Genomic DNA, 17216 nt, shown 5'->3' with positions numbered 1-17216 from the left:
CATCCTGGTGCCCTGTGTCTGGTTGGAGTCTCATCGCATCGCTCCTGTGGAGGACGGCCCCATAAGGACAGTTGAAAGTCACACCTGGAGGACGCTCTGGACTCTTATAGTAATGCTTTTATGGCTGAGGACTACAGTTCACTTGCTAACTTTAGGACTGCAGTTGTCACGAGCAGTTTTGCACTCAAGTTTCCATCAATGACGAGTTTATAACATCAACGAAACTGACTTCATGTTAAAACTGTTAATGTTATAGTCATTAACTATATGTTGTCCAAATGAGGATGGGTTCCCTTGTGAGTCTGGTTCCTCTCGAGGTTTCTTCCTCATGTCATCTGAGGGAGTTTTTCCTTGCCACCGTCGCCACAGGCTTGCTCATTGGGGATAGATTAGGCATAAAATTAGCTCATGTTTTAAGTCTTTCAAATTCTGTAAAGCTGCTTTGCGATAATGTTTACTGTTAAAAGCGCTATAAAAATAAACTTGACTTGACTTGATTACAACCCAACACTTTTCATGGTAATAATTGTTCTTGTGCTGTTCAATGGCTGAATAATACTGGCCAGCAATATCCTTGTAGATCTGCTTGTGGATTTCCAGGCCTGAATTCTGCCATTTCCTTTCCTAGCAATGCCTCTCAACTTTAATGTTACATAGTTCATCAAAGAACCAAGGTGAGGTCTTACTGTAACAATACGTTCACACATTGGAGCAGTCTGAGCAAGGTTACTCAGACTGGTGTTGTACTCCATAACCAATGATGTCAAATCACTTTGACTTTTTAGAGATACATAGTTCTCACAGGACAGCAATGCTACAAACATATGATGAATATAATATTTTGCTGTAGATTATATATAATCATAAAGTAATTAAAATTAGCTCATCCTTAAACATCTACAGCAGTTGAATACAATGTTTACATTAATGCAGCACTAATATTAATCTAAAACCATCATATACAATCAAACACTGACAGGGACCATTGCACAATGAGTACTTTTACTTTTGATAGTTTATGTACATTTTGCTGATAATTCTTACATAGTTTTACTTCAGTAAGGTTTTGAATGCAGGACTTTTACTTTCAGTGGAGTATTTGATAGTGTGGTATTAATATTTTACTTGAATAAATGATGTGAATATATCTAACCAAAGGATCTGACTTTATGAATAACCAGCCTCCATTCAGAAATAGTCTCCCATTCAGGTCAGCAACAAATGTATGTACCTTCAAGGGCTTATGATTTGCCTAATGACTTTTGATTTTGCATTTTTTATTAAAAGATTTCATTAAGGTTTCATGATTGATATGAGCATGCATGATGTAAACCAATTTCTATTGTCATAATACTAAAGATGTTTTGGAAATCTAAATCTTACTTTCTAGTTTCCTTAATAGCTGTATACTTCTCAAATGATTTGATATCTGAAATTAAAACCTTGGGTTGGACTCGTTAATAGATCAGTCTAGTCAGCACTGCTGTGTCCAGGGTGGGACACCAAGAAAGAAGTGATAAAGGTGCAAGGAGTAAAGTAGTCTATAATGTGTGATGGGTGAAGAATTACATGAGCAATTGGAGAACAAAAAACTAGAACCCTGGTATAATGATCACACACTTACCTTAAAACAGACCACTCAAAAATCATAGCATAAATGGTACTAAACTGGTAGTATTCCAATCAGCATCGAAGAAGAGCCTCCTGAACTATAGAAAAGCTAAAATGTACGCTTTCCATACGTTTCGGTTCTGTAACACGATGTAGAAAGACAGATGGTGGTGTTGCTGTTAGAGCATAGCATCTGCTGTGGCTTCTACACAACCAGCAAATCACAGAGATAGGACAGTGCCAGTCCATTAAGTGGTCATTCGCAGGATCTTGAAAGTTATTCTCTTTTTCACTGTCAATTTATTGACCGTGAACATAAAATTGGAGTAATATGGGTCATGTCTCTTCTTCAAAAAACCTTGCAGCTAAGTTGTGAAGTCATTGTATTTTAGACAAGTCCTTATCAAGAAGTCCAAATCATACACTGTTGCAACAATCCAATTTTGAAGTAATGAATGCATGCAAAAGCTTTTCTGTTGAAGCAGGATGTAATTTCTCTGAGACGTATCATCTGATCTGACCAATATGTCTCAGAGAATTTGAGGCCAATTTGCAGATATTAATAACATGGGATGACATCTTGGGATCATGAGCAAAAATGACATCCAAATTACATACTTCACATGTTGGTTCCTTCACGGAATCATCTTACACCTTAAAACAGACCAATCAAAAATTATAACATAAAATGGTGCTAAACTAAACTGGTAGTATTCCAATCAGCATGGAAGGAGAGCCTCCTAGACTATAGAAAATCTCTTAGTGCTGCTAAATTAACGTAACTCTCCATCCTAATAGAAGGTAACAAAAATAATTCTAGATTCTTCATTTTACTGTAGCAAAATTAAGTAGGACTAAGACCACCACAGAAACATGTACACCATCAAGTAGCAATGACTTTCTAAGTTTTTTCAATGGCAAAACTGAAAATATCAGGCAAAAAATTCAGACAATTAATTTAAAGCCAGAAAACTTGATAATTAATCCTGTAGATAACAACATATCAGCACTTAGAATGTTTAGAATTACAGTTACTCTCCTTCAAAAGACTGAAATAATTTAATTACTTTCCTCATCAAAATCATCAACTTTTATACTAAATTCCTTACCTACACCTTTCTTCAAACAGGTATCAGACACGATTAAACCTCTTCTTCAGTATCAATTCTTCAATAGTCAATTCTTCCCTTAGCACTGGCTATGTATTCATGAAATGTTATCAGTCGGGTTTAGGTGCTGGTTAAATTAGTAAATGACCAACTACTGGCCTCTGATGTGTCTCCTTGCTTGTGTTGCTTGACCTTGGTGCAGCTTTTGACACCACTGATCATACTATTCTCCTTAATAGATGAGAAAATGTGGTTGGATTTAACAGAACAGCCCTCCCCTGGATCAGGTGTTATTTGACTGATTGTTATCAGTTTGTTGATATAAACAGTGACTTCTCTACACATACTAAGCTGAAGCAGTGTGTTCTGCAAGGTTCTGTTTTAGGCCCCCTGATTTTTTCTTTATATATGTTACCTCTGGGTAAAATTATTCATGAACATTGTATTCGCTTCCACTGTTAATGCTGATGAAACAGTTATATATTTCAGCTTAATAAAGTTGAGGAATGTGTAAATGACAATAGATACTGGATGCTTATTATCTTCCTTCTACTTAATTCTACAAAATGGATGCAGCTTGAAATAAGTTTTCTAAGTACGTGGTAACTCTGGATGGCCTTTAGTTTCCCAGACCAAAACCAAGACCTTGTGTGATTACTGATTCTAGTATTTCATTTGAAGTGCATTTACATAATATTATCTGAGGATAGCCTTCTTTCATCTTAGAAATACTGTCAAGATAAGAAACATAATGTCATTACATGATGCAGAAAAAAAACAATTCATGCTTTTCCTACTGCTAGGTTGAATTATTGTAATGCCTTACTGTCTGGATGTTCCAGTAGGTGCATAAGAAAGCTCCAGTACCTGAGCAAACTTCTGGTCTTTTATGATCTACCATGCCTACTTGGGTCAAATGGTGCAGGCTATTTGTTGATGTCTCAAATAGTGAAGGCTATAGCAGAGGGCAGAGCTTTCTCTTACAAAGCCTCACAGTTATGGAACAGCCTTCCAAGTAGTGTTCAGGACTCAGACACAGTTTCAGTATTTAAGACTAGGCTGAAAACATTTGTTTAGTCAAGCCTTTTGTTAATAGCTTTTTATTAGGTAAAGGAGCAGATATGGAGTGTTATTTGGTAAACTGTGATGCTTAGATGCTCTCACCCTCCCACTCTCAAGCATTCCCTCAAGGTTTGTTCAAGGTTTATATTCCAGGGTGCCCTCATGTCTTATGTTAAATTCTGGCTTTCCCTTTTAGTTATGCTGTCATAGCTTGTCTTGCCGGAGTTCCTGCTTGCACTCAGTACAAGGTATACACTGTTCTTAACCACTACATGACAATGAGAAGACCTAAAAATCTGTGTCCCCCCCCCCCCTTTTCTGTTGAGCTACACATGCTACTCCTAACATATAAGTGATCCTGACCACTTCTGCTCTCCAGACCTGTGTGACCTACAATCAGGGCCGGATTATGGGGGGTCTGGGCCCCGGGGCCAGGAGTTCGCAAAGGCCCCCCCCCACACACACACAAAGGCTACTGAGGCCGCAAACTAGCAGAGGGCAACATGTGAATGAAGTAAATAAAGTGACATATGAACATACTGTATGTTTAGAACATTAAGGCATACAATGTTAGTGATTAAAGATATATGTATTGTGTCAAGAAGTTAACAAGGAAACTGATTAGGATATGTCAATAATTAAGCCGTACCTAAGGAATAATTCATTCTAGGCTATATAAGTTTTTTCCTACTCTTCCTTCTTACAAAGTCATCCACTAATTCATCAAAGTTAAGCTGTCGGACCAACTCTGATTCAATTGCCAGAAGAGAAAGTGAATTCAAGCGGTTTTGGCACAGTGTCATCCTGAGTTCATTCTTAATACAAGCCAGTCTGGAGAATGAACGTTCCCCTTCACAATTTGTAATAGGCGGGGTCAAAAAAAGTCTGAGTGCTATGTAGACATTTGGAAAAGTGGACTGTAGATCCAAATCCACCATGGTCTTCAGCATTGTACTTGGGCATTTTTGATTTTCTGACATGAATGATTTGTATTGTACAAGTTCATCTGCCAGGCTCATGTCCAAATCTGTGGGATATGCTGCAGCAAGTGATTTGGCCCTTGAAGTGAGCTCACTGTTGGACATATTGTCAGGCATGAAAAGAACATGAAAAAGATTGGTCAAGTGTGTGTGTATGCAGTTAACCGATGGTTAAGACAGGACACAAGTTTGTCAATTAGAACATTGAATGTTTCAATCCGAAACTTTTCTTTTCCACTAAATTCAACACCTGGCTCTTCACTTTCATCAGCCATACGTTTGCGCTTCTTTGTGCGCTGGAGGTCATGCCTGTAGTCTTGGGAGACTGAATGGGTAACATTTAAAGCTGACCCTTCAAAAAAGGCGAAATTGTCTCTCTGTTCTGCCACAAAGTCACGAAGTGAAAGGAGAAGCCGTGTAGCCGTGTGTATGTCAATGTTATGTTTCTGCAACTGCAGACTTGTGGCTTGGAACCGCTGCAGTATTGTATCCCAAAAGTGTGCCATGAAGGCTATCTCTAGGGTGTCCAGCTTGCCACAGAGTGCAGAGGCCTCGCTTCTAGTTTCACGTTTCTCCTGTGAATCTTTGGAAATATTGTTCAGTGCCTCTCTCAATTGTGGATAATATTTCCAAAGAGCCTTTGTGGATTCAGCTCTTGAACTCCAGCGAGTACCTGACAACGATTTCAATGTGAGTTTCACATCTGTATCACGAAACACCTTTCCCCACCTGTGTGTTGACAAGGTACAAAATGTGTATAGTGATTGCACAAAGTCAAAGAAATGGCCAGCTTCTGGGCAACTGTCAACAGCATTGACACCAACTAAATTCAACGAATGTGCTGCACAGGGGACATAAATTAATGGGTTTATTCGTTTCAGATGAGCTTGGACTCCATTGTACTTTCCTGACATATTACTTGCATTGTCATAAGACTGGCCTCTACAGTTAGTTAAGTCTAGGCCCAGGTTCTCCACCATAGCAACAACACACTCAGCCAGACTGCTCCCACTATGATTTCCAATAGGCTCAAAAGCCAGAAAACGTTCAACTACTTCTCCACCATTATTTACAAACCTGAAAATAAAAGTGAGTTGGTCCACATGAGCAAGGTCTAGAGTGGAGTCAACTATAACAGAAAAGTATTTGGACTCTTTAATCTCGCTGATAATTGCTTCCTTTGTTCTTTCTCCCATTAAGTGGATAAAATCCTCACAGAGCCTTTGCCCTTGCCTCCAAACCTTTGGAGATGGTCGGCTAGAAAAGGGTCAAATTTGGCCAACAATTCGACAATGCCCAAGAAATTACCATTGTGAGGTGATCCCAGCTGCTCATCGTCTCCCCTGAAAGCAAGGCCCCTCTCCCCCAAAAACTGGATTACAACAACAAGTCTTTTCAAAACTTCCTGCCAGTATTGCCTCTCTGCATCCATTTGTTTGACAAGATCAGAATCAACTCTTCCTGTGTTTTTGGAGTGATTGTGTAATGCTAGCATGCAAGCCCTATGCTCCTCACTCCTCTCATGCTCACCGATACGCTCAGAATCTTTCCAATCAGAAAACCCGTGGACAAACGCATTGTGCTTACTTGAAAATAGCTTGCAAGCAAAACAAAAGATGCAACCAGCTGAAGGGGAGTAAAGTAGCCACTGCCTAGTCACAGATTGGCCATTAGGTAGAGAACATTTGAGTAAGGAATTTGTGAAACTCCTAGTCATGCTCCCCATTGTTCTATCCCTACTTGAGGCAGGGTACTTTTCACTTCGATTTTGAAAAGCAGCTGCTCCTCTACTAACTAGCTTGTTCAGTAATGGAACTTGGCCATAAAGCAGGATCATTATCTGTTTCACACCAGGAGTTTGAGCCCCCAGCTTCTGGTGTGATACTGGTCTCGGTGTACCCCTTCTGACTTGACAAGACTTTCTCAGGCGATGCCTGGTCTGACAGTGAGTCTCCTGTACTAACAAGAGTGCAGTCTTGGTCGGTTGTGGTATTTGGCCGTAAAGCAGGGTCTTAAGTGTTTCACAACTGGAGTTGGACTCCCAAGCTTCTGGTGTGAAACTGGGCTCCGTGCACTCCTCCTCACTTGGAAACACTTTCTCAGGCGATGCCTGGTCTGATTGTGGGCCTGAGGCCTGAGCCTGACAGGTCGGGTCTACGCTTGATTGGGTCTGTGAGGGCTCCTGTATGATCAAGCCAGTAGTGATCTCTTCATTGCTACAACTCGGGCCACTGATGACATTATCAATACTTGAATCTTGAGGCTTGTCGAAAAAGTTAGAAATCAGAGGCACATTTAAAAAAAAAAATCGCCCTGCTTTGCCTCCCTAATTTTTTTGGCTTTTCGTTTTGAAGCCCCACTTTTTTGTTTGCAATCCATATTACTGATGCCAAATGTAATGTGGGAGTGTTATATCTATTGGATTTTCACTGGGACTTCCTAAATTTCTCACAACTGATTATAATAATAATACACACACACACTACAATAACATACAATAATTAAAGGCAATGAGCCTTTAAAAAGGCTTTGAACCTTTGAAGGTGCAGTGTTGTTTCTAGTAATATAATATAATATAATATAATATAATATATAATATAATATAATAATTAAAGACAATGAGCCTTCACAAAGGCTGTTGGAAATGCACTAGCCTTTTACAAAGGCTTTGAACCTTTGAATGTGCAGTGATGTGTTATAATATAATATAATATAATATAATATAATATAATATAATATAATATAATATAAATGGATATAAGCCTTTAAAAAGGCTGTTGGATGCTAAACTGCTGAACAAGTCTGGTTGAACAGGCTGAACACAGAGCAAGTTGTCAAGCTGAACGGTCAGAATGTTGTGAGGAGTACTGAAGCAGGGACCCTATATATATATATATATATATATATATATATATATATATGTCAATGTGTGTCTCTGTGTGTGTGTGTGTTATTCTGTGATGGACTGGTGTCTCATCCATGACGTATTCCACCTTCACACACCGGTTTCCGGTTTTGAGTGAACGCTGGCGCATTTGGCTGCCGCTACTCCTCAGTCCCGCATTTGTTTGATTATTATTTTTAGCATTTTACTTTCACGCTATCTGTGTGTTTTTATTTTTCCCTAATCTTCTTTGGAGATGGGTTTCTTATCTCGCGCTTCCTTGAATGTCATCTGCAAATACTTGCCTAAACAGTAACGTTACCTGTTGAGCGGATTCTAGGACTACCTGTGTCAGATTTCCAACGCCCTCGGAAACCTGTTTGCTCTTGACATCCTAAGATAAGCCATCTGCTACTGCTGAAATCAGGATATAGACTGTGTACTGACTGGGGATTCATCTTATCTACCTGTCCGGACTTTAAAACAGGAGTTTACTGAACTGTTGGCCAAACTGATGGACTAGGCAAGGGCGCAGATAGCACGGGGGACATGTCCCCCCCAGACTTATAGTGACCCCCATCTGTCCCCCACCCACCGACCGTCCGTCCCTACGTAAGGCGCCACACATTGGTAGAAAAAGTGAGGATGAATGTTCCGTTAGTTAGACTAACTTACACTGCAGCACAAAGTTGAAATGGCAGCAGCCTTGTCAGTGATCAATCCACATTTTCCCCTTCTTGAATCGGTGTAGGCTGGAGCAGATCCTTGCAGAGTTGGGAAAGCAAGGTGTTCATTTTCCACGTAATTCTCGGTTAATAACACTGCACAGCTCATCCATTTGATAGCAGCGGTGTTTCTGCTGCGGTGCGTTCAGTTGTACTCGTAAGTTGGAAGTTTGAAGTCGGAAAAGCATTGAAATCCAGCATCTCCCAGCATAAACGTTGGGGGTTTCATTTCATTAACTGGCCATTTTTTTCGAATTCCATGTTCCATGATGTCCCAGTTTTTAAACTGGGAAGCGCTCAGTTCTGAGGTTATGTTGCTCGGAGCTCCAAGTTCCGACTTCAAATGTAAATGCAACGCACCATCTCGACCCCGGGGTCCTAAGGGGAGCTGCACTGGGGACTTTGCGTGTCGCGGTAACCATAGTGATCATAAACAACTGTCTAATGACTGAGCTGGTGATCTTTCTGCCACATTAAGCCAGAGAAGAGGGGGAAAAATATCACAGCGTTTGTTTCAAGAAACAAAAGATGTAAATATCCTATGCCTGTTGCCTTTCCCAGATGTGACAAATACTTGTTTTGTAATGTTGAGTAGCTAGTCTGATAATAATAAGAAGGAATTTGGACTTACCTGAAGTAGGCTAAATGTAAAATAACAGCATTCTAGGCTGGTGAATATCTTTTAATGTTGTTATTTTTATGTATAATGTTATTTTAGTAAGCAGCAACTGTTAACTGAAATTATGAGATTCAAGATGTTAACATTCCTCCTGGCCTGCAGGCAATCCCTGGTGGGGTCAACAATGAAAAAACAATTACAGCATTTTTTCAAAAACCAAGCAATGTTGACCAGGTAGGCCTTTGTCTACCAATGTTCATTCAGTTAGAAAACTCACAATTCGAATGTATATTGAAGCTTCAGTACACACACACACATATATATGCATTTACACAAAATGGAATCATTTGCTGACAGCTCAGTCCCCCCCAGTTCAAAAATCCTATCTGCGCCCCTGGGACTAGGCTACTACTAATGCTGACTACCCTGTATTACCGTGCGCGAGCCCTCTTAGGTGTATCTGCCTTACCTGTTCTTTTGGGTAAGTCTCTTACTTGCTATGTGGGTAAGTTTTTTGTTAGAATGAACTACTGCTCTCCCTAGGGCTGGCTATTTCTGTTGCCTGCCCTCTGGAGTGTCAAGTGGAGTATCCTGTTGGCTAACGTGTTAAGGGCACAGGTGTCTGGCTCTCTGTGTGTAGCCTACGTTTGCTTGCTTGGATGGTGCGTGCAACAGTGATTCTATTCTGGCTCCTTGTTTTTGATCTAAGCCACCTACACTGGCTTTACAGTGAGCCAAAACTTTCGCATCGGCTTTCCTGGGACTTCCCCATGGCGCTTAAATATTCGTCTGCCCATCTCCACTATTTGGGGAATAAAACATATAAGTTCCCTGACACCCTGCTTGTGCACAAACATCTTGGGTTCCTGCGTCGGCCTAAATATATACACAGGGGCTCTGGACGGACGTTTGCTCGCCAACAACATCTAAACAACGTTGATTCGTTTTGGAGTTGGAATCGTAACATCAAGCAGACTGTCGTTGAGAGGCGCTCTGTTGACTTTACGAACTTGTGTCCCATAAATTTCGTTAAAACTTCGCAGAATTCCCCTTCCTCAAGAAATGCGCAGTTTGCTTTATTAAATGTGCGATCTCTTAATAAAAAAGCACTCTACATTAATGACTTGATCACTGATGTTGGCATAGATATATTATGTTTAACTGAAACTTGGCAAATACCAAATGATTTTCTGGCTTTAAATGAAGCTACTCCTGTAGGATATGAGTATATGGAGAAGCCACGTTTAACTGGGCGGGGGGCGGTCTTGCTGTGATCTATCGCTCCAGTTATAGGATTGTATCTATGCCCTTGCAGGATTTTTCATCATTTGAATGTCTTGCTCTGAAGTTTACTGGTGGTCTACCTTTACTGCTTTTGCTCATTTACCGGCCTCCCAGAGTTTCCTCTGTTTTTATTAATGAATTGTCTGAGCTGTTTTCATCTGTCAGTGCTCTGTGTCCATCTATACTGGTTCTTGGTGATTTGAACATTCATGTTGACTCAGATAACTGTGATTTTGCTAAAAACTTTGTGGCTGTCCTTGATTGTTTTGATTTCACCCAACATGTAGATTTTCCCACCCACTCAAAGGGTCATATCTTAGATCTTGTTTGTACCTCTGGCATCACACCATCAAATTTATATTCCAGAGATTTGTGTTTCTGATCACATGGCTATTTTTTTTTTTTTTAATATTGCTGTCCCTGAGCCTCTCCATCGTAGGCGTGAATTTTGCACCATCACATACAGGAACACAAAAAACATAGTTACAGCTGATTTATTTGACACACTACATCCTATTCTGACCACTAAATCATTAAACTCATCCCCTGAGGAGTTAGTCATGCTCTACAACTCTCACCTTGCTGACTCTCTCAATCACCTTGCCCCTCTGAAGACGCGTACTGTCTCTTTCTCTCACTCTGCTTCGTGGTTTACACCTGAGCTTCGTAAAATGAAGGCTGCTGGTCGGCAGCTGGAGAGACTTAGTCGTAAAACTGGCCTGACAGTTCATGCACTAGCATACAGTAACCATGTCTCTGCCTACAAAAAGTCTCTAATTGATGCCAAGACCAGCTATTACACCACCATCATTTCCAGAGGCCAAGGAAACCCTAGAGCGCTTTTTTCTACTGTAAACAAACTTCTTTTGCCTGCTAAAAACTTTCCTCTTACTCCTTCCACTGATCTTTGTTGTAAATTTCTTGAATTTTTCCAAAATAAAATCAACTCTATATACAAGCAGATCAAATCCACTTTCATCACTCCCTCTAATGTCCCCTTTTCCTGTCCACCACCAGTTGGATCTTTCTCTGCTTTCTCATTAGTTGATAAGCAGTATGTTTTCGGCTTAGTATCTAAATCCAGGCCTACCACCTGTCTCCTCGACCCTATGCCCACCTCTTTGGTCAAGATTTGCCTGCCAGTTCTCTGTCCCCTGCTGGTTAAGATAATAAACTCGTCCCTTTCAACTGGATTAGTCCCTCAGGCTCTCAAAACAGCAGCTATCACTCCTGTCTTGAAAAAACCTGGAGCAGCTATTGATGATTTTAAAAATTATCGCCCCATTTCCAATCTTCCCTTCATTGCAAAAGTCCTAGAGGGTATTGTTGCCAATCAGCTCCAAGAGCATTTAACTCAATATAATCTTTGGGAGAAGTTTCAGTCTGGGTTTAGGGCCATGCACAGCACCGAGACTGCCCTGGTCAAGGTTGTCAATGATTTGCTGTTAGCTGCTGACACTGGCCATGTCAGTATACTTGTTCTCCTTGACCTTACAGCAGCTTTTGACACTGTATGTCACAATCTTTTATTGAACCGCTTAGAAACTCTGCTTGGCATCACTGGTTCTTCTTTAGCCTGGTTCAAATCTTATCTTACCATGAGAGAACAGTTTGTGTCAATTGGAGACTTTAGATCCCCTAAATCACCCCTCCTTCATGGTGTCCCTCAGGGCTCTGTCTTGGGACCCTTATTATTTATAATATACATCCTTCCTCTTGGCCACATAATGCAGCATTATGGGCTTAACTTTCACTGTTATGCAGATGACACCCAAATTTATATTCAAACCAAACCCTCTTACCCATTCCCTCTGTCCAATCTTGTCAACTGTCTAAATGCAGTTAACAACTGGATGGTGCAGAACTTTCTTAAATTAAATCAAGACAAAACAGAAGCCATCCTCATTTCCACCCCTTCTATCTTGAAAAAACTGGAGCACTTACAGCTATCTATTCCTGGTTATTTCACCTCCACTACTGTTGAAGTAAGAAATTTGGGTGTTATTCTGGACTCTACTCTCTCTTTTGACTCACACATTAAAAGTATCACTAAAACAGCTTTTTTTCACCTGAAAAGTCTCTCCAAACTCCGTCCCTCCTTGACTTCATCTGCAGCTGAAACACTTATACATGCTTTTGTCACCTCAAGACTGGACTATTGCAATGCCCTGCTTGATGGCATCCCAGCCAAGCGACTAAATAGGCTGCAGTATGTCCAAAACTCAACTGCTAGGGTACTCACTTGCACCAGGCCCTGGGATCATATCACTCCTATTCTATACAACCTGCACTGGCTCCCAGTTAAATACCGCATTCAGTACAAAATTATCTTACTTGTTTACAAATCCCTACATAACCTGGCCCCTCCCTATTTATCAAATCTCCTAACTCCATATCAGTTACCTTTAAATCTTCGCTCCACAGATGTCCACCTATTAACAGTCCCTTACTCTCGGCTCTGCTCTATGGGCGACAGGGCTTTCAGTGTAAATGGCCCTAAGCTGTGGAATGCCCTGCCACTAGCGTTGCGCCAATGCTCAACACTGTCCTCTTTCAAAAAACAGCTAAAAACACATCTCTTTAGCTTGGCCTTTTCTCTTTGATTTTTAATAACGTTATTATTATTATTATTGATTTCTTATTATTTAATTATTGTTGTTGTTCTATTCTTTTGCTTTTTATTGTTTGTTTTACTGTTCAGTGTCCTTGGGTACCTTGAAAGGCGCTTATAAATAAAATGTATTATTATCTCATCTCATCATCTCTAGCCACTTTATCCTGTTTTACAGGGTCGCAGGCAAGCTGGAGCCTATCCCAGCTGACTACGGGCGAAAGGCGGGGTACACCCTGGACAAGTCGCCAGGTCATCACAGGGCTGACACATAGACACAGACAACCATTCACACTCACATTCACACCTACGGTCAATTTAGAGTCACCAGTTAACTTAACCTGCATGTCTTTGGACTGTGGGGGAAACCGGAGCACCCGGAGGAAACCCATGCGGACACGAGGAGAACATGCAAACTCCACACAGAAAGGCCCTCGCTGGCCACGGGGCTCAAACCCGGACCTTCTTGCTGTGAGGCGACAGCACTAATCACTACACCACCGTGCCGCCCCATTATTATTATTATTTTATATGAGAGAGAGAGAGAACCCAAGTCTCTGCCCCTTCTGGTCAGTCCATTGGAAAATTGATATTAGATTTTCACTTAGACTTCCGAAATTTCTCACTGAAAATACACTAGTCCTTACAACGGCTTTGAGGTCGTAGCAGCGAATCAAATCGATTAAAACATTTATGTTGTTGATTTGATTGTCCGCCGCAGGCGAAATTCGCTCCTCATTTGCATAATATTAAACTTGGCCAAATATTTTCACTTCGCTTCACCCTGTTCGCTTGCCTTCGCCCCACTTCGCTTCCCTCATAGGAATGAATGGCGAATTTCGCTTCGCTTTGCCAAATTCGCATGCATGTGTCCCCGGCGTGAGGCACACAAGGCATGTTGTTATCTGCCTATGACATAACATGAAGTAAGGAACAAAAACGAACCCCAACACCAAAACCCTTGGTAAATCAGAGGCCCTTTGTAAGGACGTTTGTAATCAGAGGGCTCTCTTCAGGGGCGTCGAAGTAGGGGGGAAAGTGGGACTCAGTCACCAGGGCCCTACGTATCAGGGGGCCCCATAGGGAGTCAGTTTTTTTTTTTTGTAGGGGGGGTCCATTTGAGCTAGGTCCATAGGGCCAAGAATTTGGTGCTACTCTTAACAGTACGCTTTCCCGTTAGGGCTCTCTCTAGGGCCCCCAGATAGCCAGAAGTCACAACCCTTAGCAGGGGCTTTCATAATCATAGGATCCTCTGAAAGCATTCCCCCTACTTCCTTGAACCCCTAGGTTGGCAGAAATTACGGCCTCAGGAGTTTTCACGAGAGGCACTACAGCAGGGCCAGGGGCCGTCTGATTGCCGTCCCCCGACGCCCACCAACCCACCCCTTCCCTCTGTTTTCTTCAGATATGCCCTATAACAATGTAAGTAGTCATAAGATCCTACAGAATAGAGGCCCTCTGATGTCACAATTGGCATCGGCATCGCTATGGGCCCCCCTGGGCCCCTGGACCCCTTGGGCCCCTGGGCGCCGGCCCCACTGGTCCGGTCCATAATCCGGGATAGCCTACAATTGACATGATACCTTTAGGACTGCAATTGCCATGAACAGTCAATCAAGTCTCCATCATTGAATAATTGATGACTTCAAAAAACAGACTTCATATTAGAAGTATAATGAAATTTCTGGTTACACAATTGCACTTGTTGACCATCTACCACACAGTTACTGAAGTGAGTTATTTATAATTGCACTATCTACTGTCACCCAGATGATGATAGGGTCCCTTTTGAGCCTGGTTCCTCTCAAGTTTTCTTCCTCATGTTGTCTCAGGGAATTTTTCCTTGCTACCATTGCCTCTAGCTTGCTCATTTGGGCTAAATTTATAAATTAATATATTTATTGACCAGGGGCGGCATGGTGGTGTATTGGTTAGCACTGTCACCTCACAGCAAGAAGGTCCTGGGTTCAAGCCCAGTGGCCAACAAGGGCCTTTCTGTGTTAAATTTTAACCTGGATCCTACACATCATAGCTTTAACATTAACTTAAATATAAATGACCTCAAACTCAATACACAGTATGTGGTCTCATTTTACATTTGGAAAAAGTTATTCTTACCTCTCAAGCAAAGCTTCTTCAACACACTCCAGTAGACCTCTGCAATAAACCACAGGAACAGAACTCACAAGGGAATCCATAAGAGCATAATACCACCAGCTCCACAACTAGGAACATGCTTCAATTACATTTTGACTATCAGAATTTCTCAGGGTGACAGTAATTGTGACATTTGTGGTGTGTTTTTTTTTTTTTAAAGCATAAATTTACTTAAATTGCTGGTTAAGATTTCTATATCATATCAGTGCAAGATTAGGTCAATTAATTAAACTTACAGCGGTTCTTCCTCATCCCCAATAGAACTCCAATCATCATAGGATCCCTAGTGAAAATTTCAATAAAATTATTTATTATAACCATTAGTATTCATGAAATTGTGATAGAAGATGTACATTAAAGAATTACCAGTACACGGGGGGTTTGGAGGATGCAATTAAGACAATCTGAGCTGCTGTTCTTACCAGTGAATCAGGGCAAGGGTCTGTGTCTTTCTGCATGGATATTCCAAACTTTTCATGGCCAACTGGAGGCAGAAATGAATCACATGCATGTGAGTGTTGCATGTGTCTTCTTTCAGTTCACACTTCTTAAAAGCCAATACACACTACTTTCCATGTCACTTGCTCTTTCTCACTTAAGAACTGTTTGATTCAGATAAACCAACATTAATATGTTTGGATTACAACCCTGTCCCACACATCAGGCTCAAAATAGGGGAAAAAAGAAAACACCTTCATGGTGCTTCAGCAGATACAGACCAGACACAATAGTGTTTAGTGTCCCATAGCCTTAGCAGGTTGCCCAAATATGCAGTAATCCTGCAATCTGATCATACAGTGCATAAGCCAGCACATAAGCGCTTTAACATATAATGTTTTTGTCTTATTAACTATAAAAGAGAGAAAGAAAGACAGACTAGTGATGGAATGACAATTTATATTTGGTTATGATGTTTATATTGTAACTGATAACAGGAGCTTGTCTTGCAGATCTTCAAAAACATTAAATATAACTAAAATACATATTGTTGATTAATAAAAATAAAAAGATTAAAGACACATTAAGAAGATTAAAACACTTTGGGATGTGTGGCTATTGGAAAACAATCCATTTTAGGGTGAAAACTTATGTCGTCTCCAATTCAAATACTTCAATTATCTATAGCTGTAGTGGAATATCATCATACATATATCATACACAGCGAAATTCTGGTGCAACAAACTCAACAGTGCTTGTCATACAAAATTAAAGAAGGCTTGTATTTTATATCACAAGCACAGGTAAGATTGTCACACCAGAATTTCATTATATAGTGTACAATACTTCAGTAGAAATTCTGTCCTAAGATTGCTTTTGAGTGTACAGGCTTGTTGTCTAGGTAACAAGTCTGTGAACAACCTTGAAGAACAGATCAAACAAACTGAAAGTCATGTAAAATCTTAAACAATCCAATAAATAGATAAATAGACCTTTATTGTCATTGTAATGCACAAATACAGTACAATGAGGTTGGCTGTCCTTTGCTGGTGCACATAACATAAGATAAATAATAGACTAATACTGAGACACACATTAAAAAAAAAAAGATTCAAAAGATATTGCGCATTCAAATACACACATTCAAGAGACACTGCATATTCAAAAAATATTACACATTTCGAGTGTTCATGCTATTTGTGTGTCTATGTTCAGTGCGGTTATGGTTCTCCTCAGGAAATGGAGATGCTGCTGCACCATCTTAACCAGTGCTATGGTGTTGGTATTCCAGGACAGATCATCATTTACATATATGCCCAGGAACCTGAAGTCCAAAACCCTCTCCACGCGGTCGCCGTTGATGTACAGAGGATGTGGATCAGAATTTTCCTTCTGTAATCAGTCAATTATCAACTCTTTGGTTTTGGAGGTGTTCAGAACCAATTTGTTGTATGTGCACCACACTGACAGCCTCTGGACCTCATCTCTGTATGCCGCCTCAGCTACTCCAAAGATGAGCCCCACCACAGTCGTATCATCCACAAATTTAATAAATGGTATTACTTGGATGTGTGGGGGTGCAGTCACGTGTGTAGAGAGTATAAAGCAGGGGGCTTTATAAACAACCCTGTGGAGAGCCGGTACTGAGACTGAGAGCTGTGAAGAGATGGGGGCCTACTCTGACTCAGAGCGATCCTCAGTGTTCCTAAGATTTCTCAGGAAGTCTCTGATCCAGT

The 17216-nt window shown here is 40.8% G+C and overlaps 1 protein-coding gene across 3 annotated transcripts in view; it reads right to left on the bottom strand.

Moving 5' to 3' along the window:
• map4k6 (mitogen-activated protein kinase kinase kinase kinase 6) overlaps positions 1–17216 on the bottom strand; it is a 292471-nt gene that overhangs the window by 117604 nt on the left and 157651 nt on the right. For all 3 annotated transcript variants that reach the window (XR_009655726.1, XM_060935787.1, XM_060935788.1), the window contains exons 14-16: positions 15465–15526; positions 15279–15325; positions 15004–15042 (exon numbers count right to left, since the gene is read on the bottom strand). Coding sequence is in view for 2 of the 3 variants with exons in the window: in XM_060935787.1 (XP_060791770.1) it covers positions 15004–15042; positions 15279–15325; positions 15465–15526 (148 nt within the window). In the remaining variant the exon portion in view is untranslated. The remainder of the gene's footprint in view (positions 1–15003; positions 15043–15278; positions 15326–15464; positions 15527–17216) is intronic.

The sequence above is a fragment of the Neoarius graeffei genome, chromosome 12 (genome assembly GCF_027579695.1).
Source record: "Neoarius graeffei isolate fNeoGra1 chromosome 12, fNeoGra1.pri, whole genome shotgun sequence".
Classification (NCBI taxonomy): Eukaryota; Metazoa; Chordata; class Actinopteri; order Siluriformes; family Ariidae; genus Neoarius; species Neoarius graeffei.
This window is presented reverse-complemented; position numbering and strand designations above follow the sequence as displayed.